General features: G+C 36.9%; 1 protein-coding gene across 1 annotated transcript in view; it reads right to left on the reverse strand.

The window, feature by feature from the left end:
* The window catches only part of TUBGCP3 (tubulin, gamma complex associated protein 3), a gene marked incomplete at its 5' end in the record, with an annotated part of 38,535 nt that extends 24,405 nt beyond the window's left edge, over positions 1 to 14,130 (reverse strand). Inside the window, 6 exons of the mRNA XM_010082881.1 lie at positions 2,913 to 3,031; positions 5,574 to 5,746; positions 8,798 to 9,015; positions 9,646 to 9,723; positions 13,036 to 13,103; positions 14,023 to 14,130. Coding sequence (XP_010081183.1) covers positions 2,913 to 3,031; positions 5,574 to 5,746; positions 8,798 to 9,015; positions 9,646 to 9,723; positions 13,036 to 13,103; positions 14,023 to 14,130 — 764 coding nt within the window. The remainder of the gene's footprint in view (positions 1 to 2,912; positions 3,032 to 5,573; positions 5,747 to 8,797; positions 9,016 to 9,645; positions 9,724 to 13,035; positions 13,104 to 14,022) is intronic.
* Positions 14,131 to 19,368: the final 5,238 nt, after the last annotated feature.

Here is a 19,368-nt window from a genome sequence, read left to right on the forward strand (position 1 = left end):
TATACCAGGTATCTCACTTCACCCTGCAAGCCTGCCTGAGTCCCAACACCCAATTTAACTACTACTATTTTCATCTGAATTAGCACATTTCTTCCTTTAAATTACCAACACAAAAGACACTGTTCCTCTTGTTCCTACTTGAGACTTGCTTCTACCACATTTTGTCACATTACCTAAGAAGAGCATCATCGAGTTTTCAAAATTTGATTGAAAAAAACAACCAAACGACCCGACTGATACATTAGGCCAGGAGGCAGAGACTAACTTTAGGTCAAATTGCCGTGGGCAATCCCAGCTCTACAGACAATTTTAACTTGGAGAGTGTCAGCTGCAACAATCCAAACCAAAGCAAGAAGTGCACTAACAAGCTAAACCCATTGCCAAAGGAGTAGAAATCAAGCTCATTCACTACGTTAGCAGGACAGGCATTCTCTAAGATAAAAATCAGCTACGACGTGCGGGTTTGAATCAGGCAGCAGCACTCGGTTGTAAAACCAGAGTTCAGTCCCTGACCCTCTTATTTAACTACAGAGGCACAGCTTTAACTCCTTGAACAACTTCTATAGGATAAATTTTAGCCCAAAACAGCATGACTGGACACAGAAACTGCCTGCAGCTAAAACCAAAGAGATGACATAAGAACTATTTAGAATTCTGCAACAACAGAGTGCTTGGCAAGCATTAAGTACAATAAGCATCTACTGGAATCAAATGGGGAACACGCAAGATTGGCTAGTGTTATTACATTTGTATTTCCTAGATCAAATCAGAAGCTGCTAGCTTATACAGTGCTGCATGTCACCAACAGACCTAATATTAATGTTGACATTAGAAAACATCCAGGCAAGAATAACAGCTTAGAAAGTGTGTTTCTTTCTGGAAAAAAACAAACTGTGTACAATGACACTTTCTTTGTGCAGCTGAGGGAGAACTACATACTTCGACTACTTTTTTGCCCAACATGCAGTCAACACAGCTAGAGGAGGTATGATGCTGACCTTTCTTGTCCATCAGAAAAAGTTCCAACTGCAGCCCTAGCCAGTCAAATAATTCCACCTTCACTGGGTCCAGAAGCTCATTAAAAGTGCCAAAAACAAAGATGGAAGACAACTGACTTTACAAAAATAACTGAAGACACAAAGCTCTTGTGGAAAAAGCAGTACTGGCCACAAATCATCTGAATTACCTAATTCCCCTGTATTAACAGAATTAGGAGTTCAAACTAAAACAGTCTGTCCACCTCAAACTAGCCCATTTCATACAAAAAATACACAGAAAACTAATGAAGCCCACAATGCAATTTTGCAATCACCATTTAAATTTCCTCCACATTCCTCCTGAAAAATCAATTATGCTACCTTTCCTTTGCCATATATAGTCTAACATATATGAAACAATTAACTCAGTGCAGCTGTTGAGGAATTACAAACTCTTCAGCATCTTCAGGTGCAGATGACACACATAAGAATCTGTTTATTAACCAGATTTAACAAGATTTAAGTTTTCAAATTTTCCCTCCACTAAGTAGCCCTAAATGCCATTGTAAAGTTACAGCGGGAACAATTATACATTTCATTTTTTGCTATTATTATGGAGAAGAAAAGGAAGTTAGTTCAGTTATCATCAACATTAAGGCAAGTTGTCTACTGTGCTCTTGGCACATGAAATGGCCCAAAATAAATTCCCCACCATTTCAGGACTACGTCATATTGACATAGTATAAAGTTCTTAACAAAAGTGAAAATCAGAAGCAGTCTTTCCATTTGAATAACATGAAAACCATTTAATGATCTGAAACTGAATTGTGATGCAGTACTGTCTAAATACTGACTAAGGAGAAGCTAAAACAAGGAGTGCCATTTCTTCGTTCTTTGCTCATCTGACCCAATCTCCCCCTTGTTTCCCCCACCCCCCTTTAAAATACAGTTAAAGCCTCACCACCTTAAAGGAAAATCTTCTCTCTTTCAGGCTTCTCTCCTGTTCTCCTGCCCCCTATTTGACATCTGCCTTCATAGAATCATAGAATCATTAAGGCTGGAAAAACACCTCAAGAATCATCAAGTCCAACCGTCAACCCAACACCACCTAACTCACTAAACCATGTCCCTAAGCACCACATCTACACGTTTCCTGAACACCTCCAGGGATGGTGACTCCACCACTTCCCTGGGCAGCCTGTTGCAATGCCTGATCACTCTTTCAGGGAAGAAATTTTTTCTAATATCCATCTTTCCATGAAGAAATTTTTTCTAATATCCAGCTTAAACCTCCCCTGGTGTAACTTGAGACCATTTCCTCTTGTCCTATCACTTGCTACTTTAGAGAAAAGAGGCCAGCACCCACCTCATTACAACCTCCTTTTAGGTAGCTGTAGAGAGTGATGAGGTCTCCCCTCATTTCAGCTGGATTTTCTATCAACAACAGGAGTTGAAAGCACGCCTTTCAGTTCTATCACCGGTCCCTTCTTGGGTGATCTGCATGATCCCATCTGATCACTTGTAAGTTATAAGCAAGTGCTAGCATCCATCAAGTGGCTAGAATCCATTCCACATCTCAGGTTGTTAAATTTAATCCAAAAATAATGTGGTCAAAAGCCTGCATCTGCTTTATATTCATTTGTATATGATGACAAAAGTTCTCAAATTAAGCCATAATTTAGGAGTCTTTGCACGGGCTTAAGAGTTGGGAGGCTATTCACATCTTGTGAAATGCTAGTTTTTCTGGGACCTAATCCACTCAATTTTAAATGAGTACTGTTGAAACTACTGTGTTGTACTAAAAAAAAAAAAGCTGCAGGGGGAGTAAAGGCTTGTGATAATATTTTAACTTTTTTTTTTTACATATTTTTCATGGCTATTTTTCCCCTACATACGTCTCTGCTCACATATGAAATAGAAGTCAACATACAGTACCTTTCCCTCCACTTTATAGCAATTTTCAGAATTGCACATTTTGATGTTTTTGCCATCGATTCCCTGGAAGACATACAAAACATCTCTTACAAGGTTTGCTTCGATTATTTCAACAGAACCTAGAAAGAAAAAGAAAAAGAAAAAAAAAAAATAAAAACAACCAGTATTCAGATTTGTTGGGACAATTAGTTTTGATTACAACTTCAACAAGCTATTTAGAAGCCTGCCCAAAAAAAGAAAAGATAAAACTTGTGTTTATAACATGTATAGAAATGTTTTAAATCCTCTTAACCTGACAGGAAAGCCAAGAATTCCCTTTACCTGCCTCTACCAACATCTCTCAGAGCAGGTCAGCTTGCTGCTTTTAAAAAAGACTTCAGCCAGTTCTTAAACTTATCTTTTCTGATTCCATCACCAGGGCAAGTTACGAGGCAAGTATCATAATAACTTTATCTTTCTTCAAACAAACAGCTGAAGTTGTTAAACGGGACTTACAGAATAAACTCTTCTACATTCAGCTAGGAAAACAACAGAATTAATCCAGACGGAAGAGCTGCTTGTTTAAAATTGGCTTTCAATCACATTTGCCACTGCTCAGTGAAAAGACTGATCAAAACCAGACTGCCAGCTGCATAACAGCTATAGAGCTGGCAAACAGAAATATGTAAATACAGTTTCTGAAGATAAGCATACCTTTGCATTAGTAAAGCTTTTGCTGTTACAGCATCTAATTTACTTCTGGCTCATATCTCTAGTTAGAAGTTAGATCATGTTTGATATTTAGGGTATCTATTGATTTAAAGGAACGAAAGACTAAAAAAGGTGCTGTGCAGGCCACTGCAACTACTCCCACCTTTTATGGGTGAAACAGCACCATCTGCTTTTGTAACTTCATTGAAAATATCAAGAATGAAACAATTTCAACAGTGACTATCCAGAAATAGAGATGCCACAACATGCTTCCCCCAAATTTGACAGCACTCTTACTCTCATCAGTTTGCTTCCCCAACAATCCATTTCCGCAGAACAAAAACAACAACAAATAAATTCTATTCTTATTTTGGCAAAAGGAGCCATGACCTCAAGATGTTGTTTAAAACTCAGATTCCCTTCATAATACTAAGATGTGCACAAGAGTAGCTAGCCCCGTTAGGAACTCTTAGTGAAATGGCAGAAGATTCAAATGCACAATTCTTTAATTGGTAAATAATACAACTGGTATTAATATCAGCCATACAATGCTCCTGATTATACTGTCTGTGCAAGTGTAGCAATAAAAACTCTCCAATTAACAGCAACCAGTTTTAGAAAAAAAAGCCCCACTTTTTAATTAGTTAGAAGAACTTCATATTCAAATAAATATATCTTCTTGATGATAACCTTTTATATTCTGAATGCAGTTCTATTTCTACATCAAATAACTACATTTAAGACAACTGTCAGTCCTTGTAGCCATCCCACATATGAATCAAGTCACAGCTGCTGACTGAATGAAACAAGTTTGTACTGCTCTTTACAGCAATTAGTACAACAAAAAGAGATACCGATAGATTTTATGTATTTTACATATTTTTTCTATATTTCTATATACTAAATCTACCACATATATAAAAATAATAGATATTTATATTTTCACACATACACACACACGCATCCTCTTGCAGATCAAACGTATTGTTAACTAGGTTTTAAATGCCAAATTCTGCCTTCAGCTATACCAGTACAACTGTTTTTGGTCTATACGCTGTGGCTTTGTGCACTGCTACTCAAAGATGCAGGAGCTGGTAGGCTATATTTTATTTAGGCATTATTAAAAAGCCCCAAACATAAAAAACCCACATCTCTTCTCTTTCTTTACCAGAGTAACAGCACTCTCAGATGACATCATCTGTCATTAGCTCTCTTATTCAGACAAGTCTCCCACTTTCATAGTAAACGAAGAGTGGCTTAAAACTTACACAACTGCCACAGAGATGATCTATTAAACAATTTCTCCTTAGTTACACTTGTGTAAATTCAGAATAGATCCTCTAGGCATGAGTCTCAAGTTTACAGCTGCTTAGTCAAGGAAATAAATTAATAATATTCATCTATTTTTTATTTTCATGACAATGTTATCTTAATGACTCCAAATACAATCACTGTAAACAGTGTGCTAATTTGAAGAAAAAATAGTTTTAAGACCTCTATATTCCAGTGCACATTTCCAAGTTTTAAAAGACAATCACAAATGGATGAGTCTATTTCAACAAGTTCTATTCAGTGAGCTCTCTTTCTGACTTGCCAAAAACAGTAGCATCTTCTGATCATCAGAAGCATGATCATTAGCCAAAAACAGTAGCATCTTCTGATCATCAGAAGCATGATCATTACTCACAAACTACAATCACTTGATTCTGACAAACACTGCAATGAAGTCGTAAGTAGACTGGAACACATTATCAAACCAATCAATGCAAAAAGAAATTAACCACCAGACAAAGAGATTGTGGCCAAATATACCAGTCTTGCATACTTGTTTCTATCATTCTATCGAATACATTCTAGTAAAACACTAAAAAAAATTCCATATGCTATAAAACTTTCAAAATCATTAAAAATAATGGAGGATACAGATAACAACTGTAAAAAGCTATAACTAACAAATACATCTTTGCTCACCACTTGTATCCCCTTCTCGCCTCGACCTTGTCACACCACGGGAGACAGCACTTGAAAAGCCTTTTGAGGTAGAGCTTTGTAAAGAAGGCTGGCTTGCAGTTAGAGTCCATGCAAGACGTGACCCTAACTGCTGACGGAGGCAGTCTCCAACGCCTGGAGCTTGATAGGATTGTCTAGAAGGACAAAAAGAAGAAATGTCTTTAAAAACTTTGATTCTATAACCCATCCCTTGGTTTGGGGTATGCAAGTCTTGAAAAATGCCCCAAGCTTAAGGGTTTGTTTTTTTTTTGTGGAAGTTCTGTTTGTGATTTGTTTTGGTTTTGTATTTTATTTTTTTTTCAGTAAAGGAACCTTAAAAAGGGTGCAGAACATAGAAGAAATTTATTCCTTCCTATAAGCCCACAATTTCAAAGAAAGCCTGTAGAAAAGAAAGGAGATACAAATTTGACAAATATGATCTCATATTAAAGAATGACTTTGCTCACACTGAACTGTGTGAATACACTGAAATGGATTAAAAGTGAAGTCAACTACAACAACAAACAACAGTCATAATAAAAAACACATATTTAAGTTTTGTTATTACTTGAAAGTATAGTTACATGCCAAAGAACTAAAGGAAAGTAGAGAAAGCTCACTTTTCAGATACTCTACTGTTTAGGATAGTTTGTATCAAACTTGAAGATGTGATTGAGGAGGGAGCATCTAGACAAGTTCCAATTTCCCTCCCTCTCAAACTTGTCAATTCTTCTCACAAAAATAGCCTTAACTTCTAGTCTTAACATTTTTCACATTTAACTTCTGTATTATGATGATGAAAAATAAAGTTGAAATATTTGCAAGGGATTTTTGCTGCTGACCATTCCTCCTCCCTCCCACAAATGAATGTAAGCATGCGGAAATATACACATATCAAAAAAAAAAAAATAATTCCACAAGCTGGGAAAGCACAGTTGCAGGGAGAGACGGAACAAGATTGCAATACAAATGCCCATGTAAAAGAAGTCGAGGAATGCCTTTCCTCTCTCAACGACCACATCATAACTCATAGGAGCATCAAACATTGTACTTATACAATGGTAGCTAGTGAACAAGAACACAGCCTGCAAGAGAGTGACTCCATTGTGCTTAGCATTTTTAACACCTCAACTAGAGTAAAACACTGAATTTAGGCTGTTAGACTTCAAGAAAAATGTACTCTAGAAATAAAAGGAAACATGTATAAAGAGAAGTTCAGGAGGAATGAAGCTCACAGAAAGATCTAATTTGGTTTCCCAGCTCACAGACTACAGGACTAAAGAGAGAGTAGTGAAATTGCTATAAAATTGAACAGTCTGAACAGGTCAGACCAAGAATATGTCAGGAACAGGGTAGGCTCTGCTGATATTTTTAAGCAAGCAGATATATGAAATAACCTCACTGACATAGCTTTCTATACTGTATCAGGATTATACAACAGTTGAGGAGGGACCTCTGGAGATCACCTTCTCCAACCCTCCTGGCTTAAAGCAGGATCAACTACAGAAGGTTGACTGGTGCATTGTCCAGTCATGCTTATTAACCTGGTTCCTAGCTTAAGGGTAACCTCTACTTGTGCCCAGTACGTATCCAAGATACACCAAACAAACCTACTATTGAGAAAGTCAAGTATTTGTATTGTAAACTATATTAATAACAATAAAATCCAGTTCTGTCAGCACTGGTTATTAGTTCCATAATATGAATTCTATAAATCATCTCAAATACCCTGTATTAGAAAAAAAATCTTGAACTCAAAATAAATCCATGGCACTTTCTGAAAATACATCTGTTCTGATTTTGTGTTTGTTTCTTAACTGTTGGGGGTGGGGAGGAGAATTAAGAGACATGAATATGGTGTCTGTCTCTTTTCTGATTATGAGAAAGGAAAGAGACTAATAAAAATTTCGATAAAGTAAGCATTATATTAGGAATTTGGTCAAATCATAACCCATGAAGCTTCTGTTAGGACAAAATAATAGGGCTATGTTCATTCTGCATCCCTTAATATGATTTTTTTTCCTTTTCTTATATTCTCTTGAGTCTTTCTGACATCAGCCACAATTTTTTGAAAAGTGATGACCCCGCTGCTTTTGGACCAAGGCTTTATTTCCAGACTTTTTGTTCAATGCTGAAACAGCTATGCAAATAAGTACAGTCTTCACTTTTACAATTTTAGTAACATTCTGTTCACTTTTCTATGAAACAATGTATTTCCAGGTATATATTACAGAATCACTGTTGAACCACTCCCTCTCATAGACTATGTACACGTTGATTTTTCTTCCACAGAATATAAGACTCTGTCCAGTGCATCTGTCAGGCTTTGCAGAGCTGCAGGCGTAATACAACAGGATATTCAACGGCATAAGAAGGGCTCAGGTTTTGAGCATGTAACTGTCTCTGTTGGTTCACTTAAAGTCAATAATCGAGTAATTATATGTCTTACAACGGCCAGCTTCTATTCATCAAAAATCTGAACTATTTGGTATTTGAATGTTTCAGTTACAAATGAGGATTCATCTTGGTACGAACAAACAATTCAACCACTGCTGAACAACACCTGGCTTCGCTTTTTTTCTGATAGGCATTTTTTTTAATCAACTGTTGCATAAATATGAAAAAAAAAAAACCAACCCTGTCCACCCAAGACACAAGACTGCTCTAGTACAACGGACAACCTGCTGTGAACATGCTTGAAAGAAAGTCAGACCATGCAAGAAAGGTCACCCACTTGAAAATGGAGGATGTTAGTCTACTAATTCAACACAAGCTGAGGAACACTTAATAAAAGGAACTTGAGTGAGGACTATGTCCGAGGCGTTTGCAGAAGAAGGATATAGGCTACTTTAAAGTGTTTCAGAGAACTGACAAATTTGGACAAGGACTTGGCACTATAATTCAAATGAATGGATCCAGTGAAATATCAACTGTTCAGCCGATAGCTAAGATTAAGTTTAAAAATACATGCACATGGCCAGCCATTTATGGCTTCACAGGGTCAAATGACAGCACTCGATATTCAAACTGTTCAGCTAAGGAACTCAGTTTCTATGCACCTACAGTGGAACTTCCAATAGCATACAAATGGGGAAGGCAGGGTAAAGAAAAAAAAACAAGAAAAAAATAAAATAAAAGGAAAAAAAAGAACAGATCATCTCTAGTCTTCCACAAACCTATTTGTCAGATATAACAGTTTAACTTACCCCGGAAGGAGTGATTGCGGAGTTGGCGTAGGCCCATTCAGGGCATACAGGCTGATGCTGCTGATCCCACTGCTCCCCATGCTGCCAGAACTCTGGGCAGACTGAGCACCGCGGTCTTGGTAATTCAATGGAAGGCTTTGAGGCCTGGCATAGTAATAAGGGGTTGAGTGAGCATCCCGTGGCAATGCCTGAGCAAAAAGTGTGGCATAACTTGATACCTGAAAAGGAGAGAATTTGAAAAGGGAGAAATGAAAAGATTTGTGAGTTGCTTTAAGTCACATTTTTAGTTAAGAGGAGTGTAATATGCAAGAACAAAAAAACCACAAAACTGAAGACCATGCTTACACAAAGTAAAATTTGTTGTTACAATTATGATGGCAAAAAAAGCAAGTCCTTTACAGTGAGCAAAAGTACTTTTAGCAATATAGTTGATGTTTGCCTGTGAATTGTCATTTGCAATAGCTGCAAAAACCACTTTGGAGGTAGCAGAGCTGCAAAAAAAGGAGGAATTTTGCTCTCTGTACTCCACTTCAAACTCATTAGCACTTGAGCAGACATTACAGCACCAAGCAAAAAGCAAACAAAAAATCCCCCATCTAATAAAGATACAACTTCAGCTACAAATGTTGGACAGCTCATATTTTTACGTTTACTTAGTATAAAAAAATTACACAGAAAAAAATGGCAGATACTTGTTTCACGTGGGTTTTTCCTTTCAGCCTCACACATAAACACCACAAACACAACCTGAGGTGTAAGTTAAGTCCGGATAGTGACTCTTAATGACATCTAAAATAAGTGATAGACATTTACTGTTTCTCAGAAGTAACAAAGGTCTCCTCACCTACCTTGTTAGACTGCTTACGTGGATCTTCACTAAGGCTAAGCAGGAGGTAGAGTATTGACCATTTGTTTTTCAGAATGCCCTTTAAAAAAAGATGAAGACAAACAGAAATGATTTTGGTTTAACTCTTGATAATATCAGATTTTTTTTTTCTTAATTATTCAGCCTACTACTGGATACATCAATTTTTCCACACAAATAAGACCAACTCAGAGGCATGTTCTTGAGTAAATTTGGAATGTGCAGTGCAGCCTCTGTATTGCTAATTTTATTAATTTTCTCCACTGCATTCAAATCATGAACTCTCACCTGCTCTGAGATCAGCAAGTACACTCAATTCAAAATTCATAGCTACTAAGAAAGAGGCTTATACAAAGTTGAACTACCAGCATTCCCACACACTCTCACAATTTAAAACATCTCAGATGCGGATGCTACTCTAACCTCCAGGTGAAGAAGGAAAACTCTTGGCACAATTTTAGGCAAAGAACAGTCTTTTCTCCACTTTCCCCCTCATTCTCCTTTACAGGGAGGCTTCAAAAGTTTGAGGGTTTCAATTTCTATTACATTAAATTCCATTTAAGAGACCTACCAAAATTTCCACAGCTTAAAACAGAGACACTCTTAACATTAAACCTGAGGAATATCCAATATAGGCTCTAGCAAAAAGATAGATACATACAGACTGTTAGAATAACACTCTCAGGAGCTTTAGATATCAGCAGAAAGCTTACCAGCAGAAAAATGAACAATGCTAAAGCCCAAGCTACAAAAAGAACACTTCAAAAAGAAGTTATGGCAAATATTTAAAAATGGTTTCTTTCAGATACATGTTTCTAGACATGTTATTTTGTAGTTCTGTGACACTAATGTACCTGAATTGATCAGGGACATAGAACCTGATAATGGACATTACACGTTGGAGTAAGTGAAAGAAACTCACAGAAGTTCCCTCACAATGTTTATCAGGCTATGGTCTGAAATACTATGCAATGTTGAATATAAAGGAAACTTCAGTCACATCAAGATTCAACAAAGACCCCACCCCTTATGAATCAACATAATTCAGTGCTACCAGTCTTGCAAAAAGCACTTTCAAGGTCACTTTGAAATTATCACTTTAAAACACATTTTCATTCTCACCTTTTTCTATTTTTCCTGTTTATCTGCAAATTACGCATTTTGTGTATGTTACATGGTATAAGAATTTTGGCCATAGAACATATCTTTCTTCAGGACAGAGACCACTAACCACACCTATCAAAGCTCTATATTGTTATATAAGGCTAAAAGGAGACATTCTATACCATTATGTAGAGAAGTCTTATCTTCTGCCTTGATCTCAACAACAAGCAAACAGTAGAGATATTGCATCTGTCACAAACAACTAATCCAGCAACTCATTAACAACTGGTGAAGAAGGGGCAGCAACATTACTACTTCTTCTACTGGCCAGGATAGAATAAATCTAAGTGCCTCAAGAAGTATAGTTTGCTCAGCTGGGAAGCTGCCACTAAAATAAGTACTGACCTCCTTTTCTCTTTAGAGTAATAGATGAAACAGTTAAAACAGATTCACACAAGCTTTTTTTCTTTCTCCTAGTTGCTTTCAAGAGAATTGCTAGAGGAAGAAAAAGCCTTACTGATTCAGAAAACGCATAGTCTTTCTGTGCCCTTCCCTAAGCTCCGGGGGGGGGGGGGGGAGAAAAAAAAAAAGATTGTCCAGCTAACAGCAGACGGAATAATAATTGGTAGAGTGAATTTTAAAGAAGGCAGTATTCAGATGATACCATTTCATGTACACAAGATGGTAGCACAGAAAAGACAGAAGGTTAAAAGAACCTCAAACATTTAAGCAGGCAGCAAAATACGAGGAAAGAACTGATGTAAGCTTGTACTACATTCGGAAGAACAACCAAATTGGTACGAATGCAAACAAGGCATTTTGTTTCAAAGTTTAGAGTCATCATCCTCTGCAGCTATGCTGCTTGCCAAATGCAATGCTATGGCAACATAGTACGTAAGCTACAGAAAATCTGTATTAAAAGAGCAAGATCACATAGTGTAATACATGTAAGAACAGGCTGAAACCAATGGCTGAGGTCATTGGAAGCGGTGTCTGCAAGCCAGTGACACTTGCTTCATGGTACAAACCAACGCAAACAATACACAAACCCACAAGATAAGGAAAACCAGAAGAGTAATATAGTAACTTTAGCTCCATCCACTAACAAACTAGTGAGTAAGCTAAGTATGGGCGAGGGGAGGGGCAGAACTGAGTTCTGACTAGTCATACTCTCCATAGAATCACTTTTTTGTAGTTTTAATCTTAGTACTATCCTGTAAAATTCAGCCATGATCTAGACGTAAATTCAAGAATAAAAAGCAGAATAGAGAGAAATATTTTTTCCTAAATGCAAAGAGCAAAATAAGGACATATTTTCTGTTAGATAAAAAATATATTTTATATTAACTATTTTTTGTTGTCAAAAATCAGGTATGTGCAAATCACAACTCTGAATCTTATTTTATTACTGCCCACCATATTCTACCTTACTAAATACTCAATTTTATGGAGAATCCAGAGCAGATTAGCAGCAGTGATTTTTCACCTACCTCAGCTAAACTTCTGTCCTCACATCTTTCCCCCCTTTCACCTGATCCACCTTCCTGCATTGCGGGCTTTCCATATACTAACATCTTTTGTCAGAATATGAACATGCAGTATTCTTTGACTCTACTGACACCAGTGTTAATCAAAGTCAGCAAACCCTTAACTTTGAACATTAAAGACCTGGAGTACTTAAAAATTAAGAAGCATGAGGACAGTTTAAACCCTAGATTAATAAAAATCAATATACTTGCAAGGCATTGCTGTAATGTAAGTGATGAGAAAATTCATCAGTTTTACATATAAAAAAATGAACACTTCTATTTCTACAGAGTTCCTTCAAATGAAGTGCCCCTGAAGGGCATGAACGTAACTGGACTCAAACTAAAAATCTATCCTTTATTCTCTGATTTACAATTAAATCCAAATTAACTTTTAATTAGTAGCAAACAGCTCATAGTAAAAAAAAAAAGTAACTTGTAAACTTTTTCACAAAAACTACAAAATGCTTGCAGTTGGAAGGCACCTCTGAAAATTCTCTAGTCCAACCCCTCTACTCAAAGAAGGGTCATCTACAGCAGGTTGCCCATGCCTGTGTTCAACCAGGTTTTGACTGTCTCCAAAGATGCAGACTCCACAACTTTCCCAGGCAATCTCTTCCAGTATTCAACTATCCTCTCAGTAAAAATACTGTTAATGACCCTAGCACTCTCCAAAACAACTCAGTAACATCAGAAGGATGCACATGCATGTTTTCAGTTTCTTTACACATTTATTACACTACCTGTGAACCAAGTTTCCTGTAGAGTTCTGAAAACAAAGCAGCATCTGCTTCCCTTCTTTGTCGCACAACTATTAAAAAAAGGAAATATAGATTAAAAAACTGAAAGTATAATAGCCATGTCTGAAACTATATATGCGTGGTAAATCGGAAAAGTCATGGAAGCTCTGCATCAGCAAGAAATACACATGTACTTTAAAAGAGTTACAACCACTGTCTTCAGTTACCTTAATTCAATCTTCCTGAATATTCAAAGCTCAAATATGAAGCTTTAATTTAATTAGCATACTTCAAGTAATTGTTTGTGGACACTCGACTGTAGAGCACAATCTACTGAAAGAAGTATTTGGCTTTTCAAGAAAAATGCATCACATTCCCACTGGATTCACACAGTGCAACACTTGACTTAGAGCAGCACAGAGCACAATACAACATAACTGCAACATAACTTACACTGTCAAGGTCTAATGTTTTAGTTTTGAGAAAGTGGTTGCAGCTAAACTTGTAGAGAAACTGAAGGCAAGAAGTATCAGGTAAGTCACATAATTACATCAATTCCCAGGATGCTCATTCAGCAAGTTTCACACAGGTGTTCATGAAGTTAATTGTATCAAAGCGCAGTATTTCTGAAGTGCACATCACACACATACCAGTCTTCTAAAAAGAACTATGAATTTATAAAGTCTGCATACTATCAAAGTGAAAGGAGTGCAATATTAATTTTTCTTTACTTTCATGGTGGCTAAGAACCAAAACAAATGGCAACAAGGGAAGCCTAAGCTGAACATTCAGAAAAATCTGAGCTGTGAATATAAATGGCTACTCAGGAATACTAACTGGGAAATTAATGGATTTTCCATTGTGAGCATTAGTAACACATCAGGTAACTGTGAGGCAGAGTTGTCCCATTTTCAGAGAAACCAACTGGTCAGACAACTTCTTGAAGAACTTCCATTCCTATTTCTAAGAAAGAAACAAAGATGCACTTACGTTCTTTCTTGATCTTCTCTGCTACAAGAAATTCATCACGTTCAACGGTGGGAGCAAAGTTGCTTCCGATAACTCTCACTGCATACTGAAACTGTTGGGCTGCATCAGCTGAAAGAAAAATTATCTCAGTTAAGCAGAGCATTAAAGTTCCATCCATTAGGGATCGCCCTTTAACTTGAAAAAAAAAAATTAGAGAGGTCTCAGGAATATCAAGTTAACCAGCTTTCATAGAAACTGGGGACTAGTAGCACAAACATCCAAACAGCTCTCCCTGGGGGAGAGATTGCAGTGAAAGCTCAGTGGCTAAGTATTGCCTCTGATCTGCCTGCACAGAATTAGCAAGATCAGGTACTGCATCCTGCCTTGACCACAACCAGAGAGCATGAAGGAAGAGGGACCTGGAGGATGAGGGAAGAGGGATTTCTGGAGAGCGCTACAGTGAAAGAAAGTACAAGTTGGCAGTGTTGCAGCTGAGGAATGCAAGGGGTTTACTGAAGAGAAGACTGGAGACACAAATCCACAGGAAATAAAGACATATTTAACTTTACTGAATGAACTTGTTTCCTATGCATTTATGATCTTGTAGCATATCACAGTATGTTTTTCTTAATAAAAGTGCTGAATAAGAAAATATGTCGTTGATTTAAAAAATATTTCTGCTATGTCTGGACAACTGAGTGTTATTCTGCTATGTCTGGACAACTGAGTGTTATTCGTTCAGCTACTTCTGCTAACTTTTCAGTATATGCTATGATTTATACTGTGATTATCAGTAAGCTTAATGCTCAGAGAAAAAAGTTAAAAATCAGAGCATTAGATTTTATTTATTTACACTGAATGACAATGCACAGTTTTTCCATGTAAGCAATGCTGTATTTACCGTCTTTATTAACTTTTTAAAAATTCTTTGGTTTCTGAACAAAATGTTTCATAACAGTGTTTCAAAAAGATTTAAGAGCTACACTTCCTTTCTGTTGTTCCCTGGTTTTGGGGGTTTAAATCTAATTCAAGTGAACCAAGATCCACACAAAGAGAAATCAAGTGGGTTTACTGTCTTTAGTCACCCACCAAGACTATTACAAAATCCAGCAAAGATGTGTACAAAGTCTGTAGAGACTCTCTAGAATTTCATTCCTCCAGAACAATTGACTCAGAAAGATGGTTAAACATTGCCCCAAGTTTGGGTAGAATTTTTTTGGTTGATGTTGGAATAGGTATTTACCTCAAAACAATGGAAGAAAATAATAAACTTTGCCCCCATTTGTGTTTTCCAATCTGCCGCTGACATGAGAGCTTTTAAAAACCTACCCACGCTTCTAGGTCTGTGGTACAAGGGAATATTGACGGCAGGACTGAGACACAAAGAAACATGTGAAACTTTTTGGATAGAAACCTTGAAGATTTAAACATAAATCCTCAATCTAATAAAAAACACAACAGATACATTTTTAATAGTAAGCAGCAGCGGGTTTTCCTGTAACGGGGAAGTTTCAAGAAAGATCCATACCCTTCTATAGTAGCCTTCTATTTCAACACCAACCACAGAAAGACTAGTTAAGGCACAGAAACTTAGTATAGTCTTTTCCATACTGCCCTAACAAGGCATCTGAGAGAGATCTCTAATTGAAAGACTACAATGCCATCAAAAAATTCTGATTATTAAACCTGTGACACTATTAACAATATGGAATAAAGTTATCTGCTCTTTACACATACAGATTTGCACTGGCAATTCAACAGCATCGCAGCAAGACTGGTTTTCTATTATATTTTATTCAGATTTTCATGTTTTATTCATATCAAGTCCAGCTACTCTTTTACAAACAGAACTAGCTGCTGTGGGATTTTCTTCAGCAGATTATTTCTTGTTAAGTCTGTAAAATAACTTCAGTACATTAAGTGACTAAAAATAACTTAATATGGATATCTGTCAGTAAAATAAAGATTCACATCGTTTATAACTAATAGAGACATTTAATTATTTCCCTTCTCAAAAACCAGCCATTATGACAGTGGACAGGCTTAAAATACACTGCTATGTATCTATATGCATGTGTACATTCTTCTTCATCAAAAAGTGATTACAGCATAGATCTATTATATAACAGCAAGCTTAACATATCCAATGCATGAAATTGATACAGCTGTTTGTGGGTAAGGGAAGAAAACAACACTGATCACAACTTGTTTGCCAGAGTCTGATCAGAGTAGCGAATGCAGATCAAGTCAGCCACTCGCCCTCAGACTATACTCCTTAAGTAAAGCACACAGATACACAAGTAATGACACTGGTAAGCAGCCATACAGCTGAACAAAGAAGTAGCAGCTGCAAATCACACACACAAAAAAAAATTATTTAAACCTCTCCCCTTTGAGCACTGCAATCTATCAATAACTCAAAGATCTATACTCCACCCAGCCATTCAAACTTTGCTAGAAAAAATGCAGTGTTAAAACTGAACTACTTCAAAAGGCAGACAACAGCATTTTAAAACTGCACAAAACACAAGTTTAGCACATGCAAAAAACAGAGAAGCATTGCACAGGAAGAATTTAGTTGTAAAACAAGCAAGGAGAAATGGGACAAAAGATAAAGCTTAAAGGAAAAGGTTAAGAGACAAAGAGACAATTGGCCAATACACTTCAGAGTAGACAGTATTTCAGAGGAAATGCTGAAATTCAGCAAGTATTTTGCTAAAAAGAAGCTTCTGCATTATGTATAATTTTAGGAAGTGAACTGAAATTCACTTTACAGTCTTGTACATTTATTTCAACACCTCAAATATGAGTCTACTGAAGTTTCCACATGCGAGGGGGGAGAAGTCCTGAAAACCTAAGTACCAATTGAAACCATGTTTCCAAACATTAATGTATCATGATTGTGAGAAACCTTGTTTCCTGGAAAAAAAAAGGACATGCGGTTATTTCCATTTGTGTGTAAGCATAATTTCTAAACTATAGGGCAATTCTAAAGAAAGATTATCTAAAACAAACAGTAATCACTTTCTTTCTTGAAAGACTTTAGAGATTAGCAAACTCTCTCCACTGTCTCCTTCTCCAGTCACCTGTCATCCCAAACAACAGTTATGCTTAAATACAGATGCAAAATTATTGTAAAATAATTATACTCTAAACTGCATTCAATGCTCTGTGTGGCACTCACCGGCTAACAACTATTGCTGCAAATGACTCAGGTAGAAATACTGACATCTAACACATCCTAAAGAAAAAAACCCAAACTTCTTTCCTATAACAAAGTGTTTGCTAAACACCTAATGCTGAAAAACTAAGCCTGGAAGTAAAGCTGTAAAACTTGAGAAAATTCTCACATGTATCCTGAACAGATATGGTGTTTGTCAATACAGTAGTGCCGCTGTATCTTCTCTGTTTTAACTATATCAACAGTTCTACATTGGTATGAATTATTAATGGAGAAAAAAAGCAATTGCATTAATCTGATGTCATATACTGACAAACTAAAATACTAGTATAGAATGCATTAGTGCTACTAATTTGTTTAAGAGAATCTACGGACTTCGTAAGCAAAACTTCTTGTTCCTCTAGAAAACATTGTGTTTGAGAAGTGTAACATAAGGATCAGTCCTACTGCACAGGCAGGGAAGCTCTCTGCAAGACCAGGTATTAGGGTAAAAGTGAGGTAGATAGCCTGGATAAACACAGAAAGACTGATAATGCAAAACCACTACACTAGTTCTTCGACACTGTGAGGACAAGAGGAAGAAAGAAGTCAGCAATGGCTCTAACTGCAGGGCACAGAGATCACCACCGAACCACAGCGGGTGACTGCAGACACACAGCACCGTGGGAAGCTAGCTTTAAGCCCTTACTTGAGAACTGGCTGAAGCACAGAACACAGAGCTTTCCAACCTTAGTTCTCAAAAAAAAAAAAAAAAAAAAAAAAAAAAAAAAAAAAAAAAGTTGAGGTGGGTTTCTTTTTTTATTTATTTTAAATAGAGTTCTTCCACATAACTCAGCAGACCTTGTAATTAATTTCTCAGAGGCAGAGCTGTTTGCAAAAACACAGTAACTAGGCCTATGCAGCTGACTGATTTTGGAAATTAAGCAAGCCATCTACTTAGTGAACGGTCTCAAAAAAAAACGGGAAGAGAGAGAGGATAGCTCCACCACTGGGAGCCTCTGCAGTCACATTCCATCATAGCACAAATCCACTTCAACATAAATCTTTCAAAAGTGTGGAAGGTGGAAGCCTTCTAAGACCATCACAGGCAGAAGCAAAAGAATCCCCAGCAGACAACAGGCTCCACCAGCCTTATGGAGGACTTCAGGCATGGGATCGCAGAATGTAGACATGGATGCAGAGTAAGACCACTCATCCCACATTAGTTGTAAGTGCACTATTATGATACAGACATTATATAAACGGAATCCTTCAGCTCCTTCTGAAGCCAAAGCTTTCTCACAAACATAATAAAACAAGTGATGAGAAAGAACATAGCCAAGTAGATCAAACCTTCTGAAGCACAAACTCAGGAAACATAGAGGCAGGAAGAACCATTAGATCTTCAAATCTCAACTCCTTTCTATTATTTACACATTGTATTTCACCCAATTACATCAGTACCTTGTATTTTACTAGAGAACTTAATTCCAGGAAGGTATCAAAAGCTAGGATTTCAAGCAATTCACAGCAGGCTAACTACACAAATGCTTAAAGATGGCTGTTTGTACCTAGCTTCAGCATCTTGTTACTAATTTTTACTAGAAATTTCTCTAATAAGTTTAAAGATCTCTTAAGTATCTGAGCTTTTTTCCCTGAACACTGTAGACTTAACTGAACATCATAAATTGCTTATCAAAGATTAAACTGATAATACTTGTAAAGTTTGCTTCAAAAAGAGAGAGTTTGTATATTCAAGGCAGCCTAACTTCATCAGTACACAAGGAGGGGAGAAGCTGCATGGGGACCACAAACCACACACAAACACCGTTTTTCAAACTTATCCTGTGCTGAAGGAAAATCAGAGTTACAAGCCTGAAAAAGAGTAAGATGCTAAATATATATAACTCATCTGATGGTTTCCTTAACACTTAGGGATACTTGCATCTACCTCAACACAGAGGATGCTGGTACTAACAAAATTCCCTTACGGTCTTTATTTGTTCCTTGGACACAGAAACCAAGGGGGGGAAACAACCAACATACTGGGATTTCTTTCACAGATTTGTTCATTTATCAGCCTCTATGCATTTAAATCAATAGCTGAGCTGATGACAAACTAACATGCATCCTACAGTTGACTGTTTCAAGAGAAGTCTTATGTTAGAAGGGTGAGACTTCAGTGCCAGAGTCCCTCATCACACAGG

The sequence above is a fragment of the Pterocles gutturalis genome, unplaced genomic scaffold, assembly GCF_000699245.1.
Source record: "Pterocles gutturalis isolate BGI_N339 unplaced genomic scaffold, ASM69924v1 scaffold8160, whole genome shotgun sequence".
Classification (NCBI taxonomy): Eukaryota; Metazoa; Chordata; class Aves; order Pterocliformes; family Pteroclidae; genus Pterocles; species Pterocles gutturalis.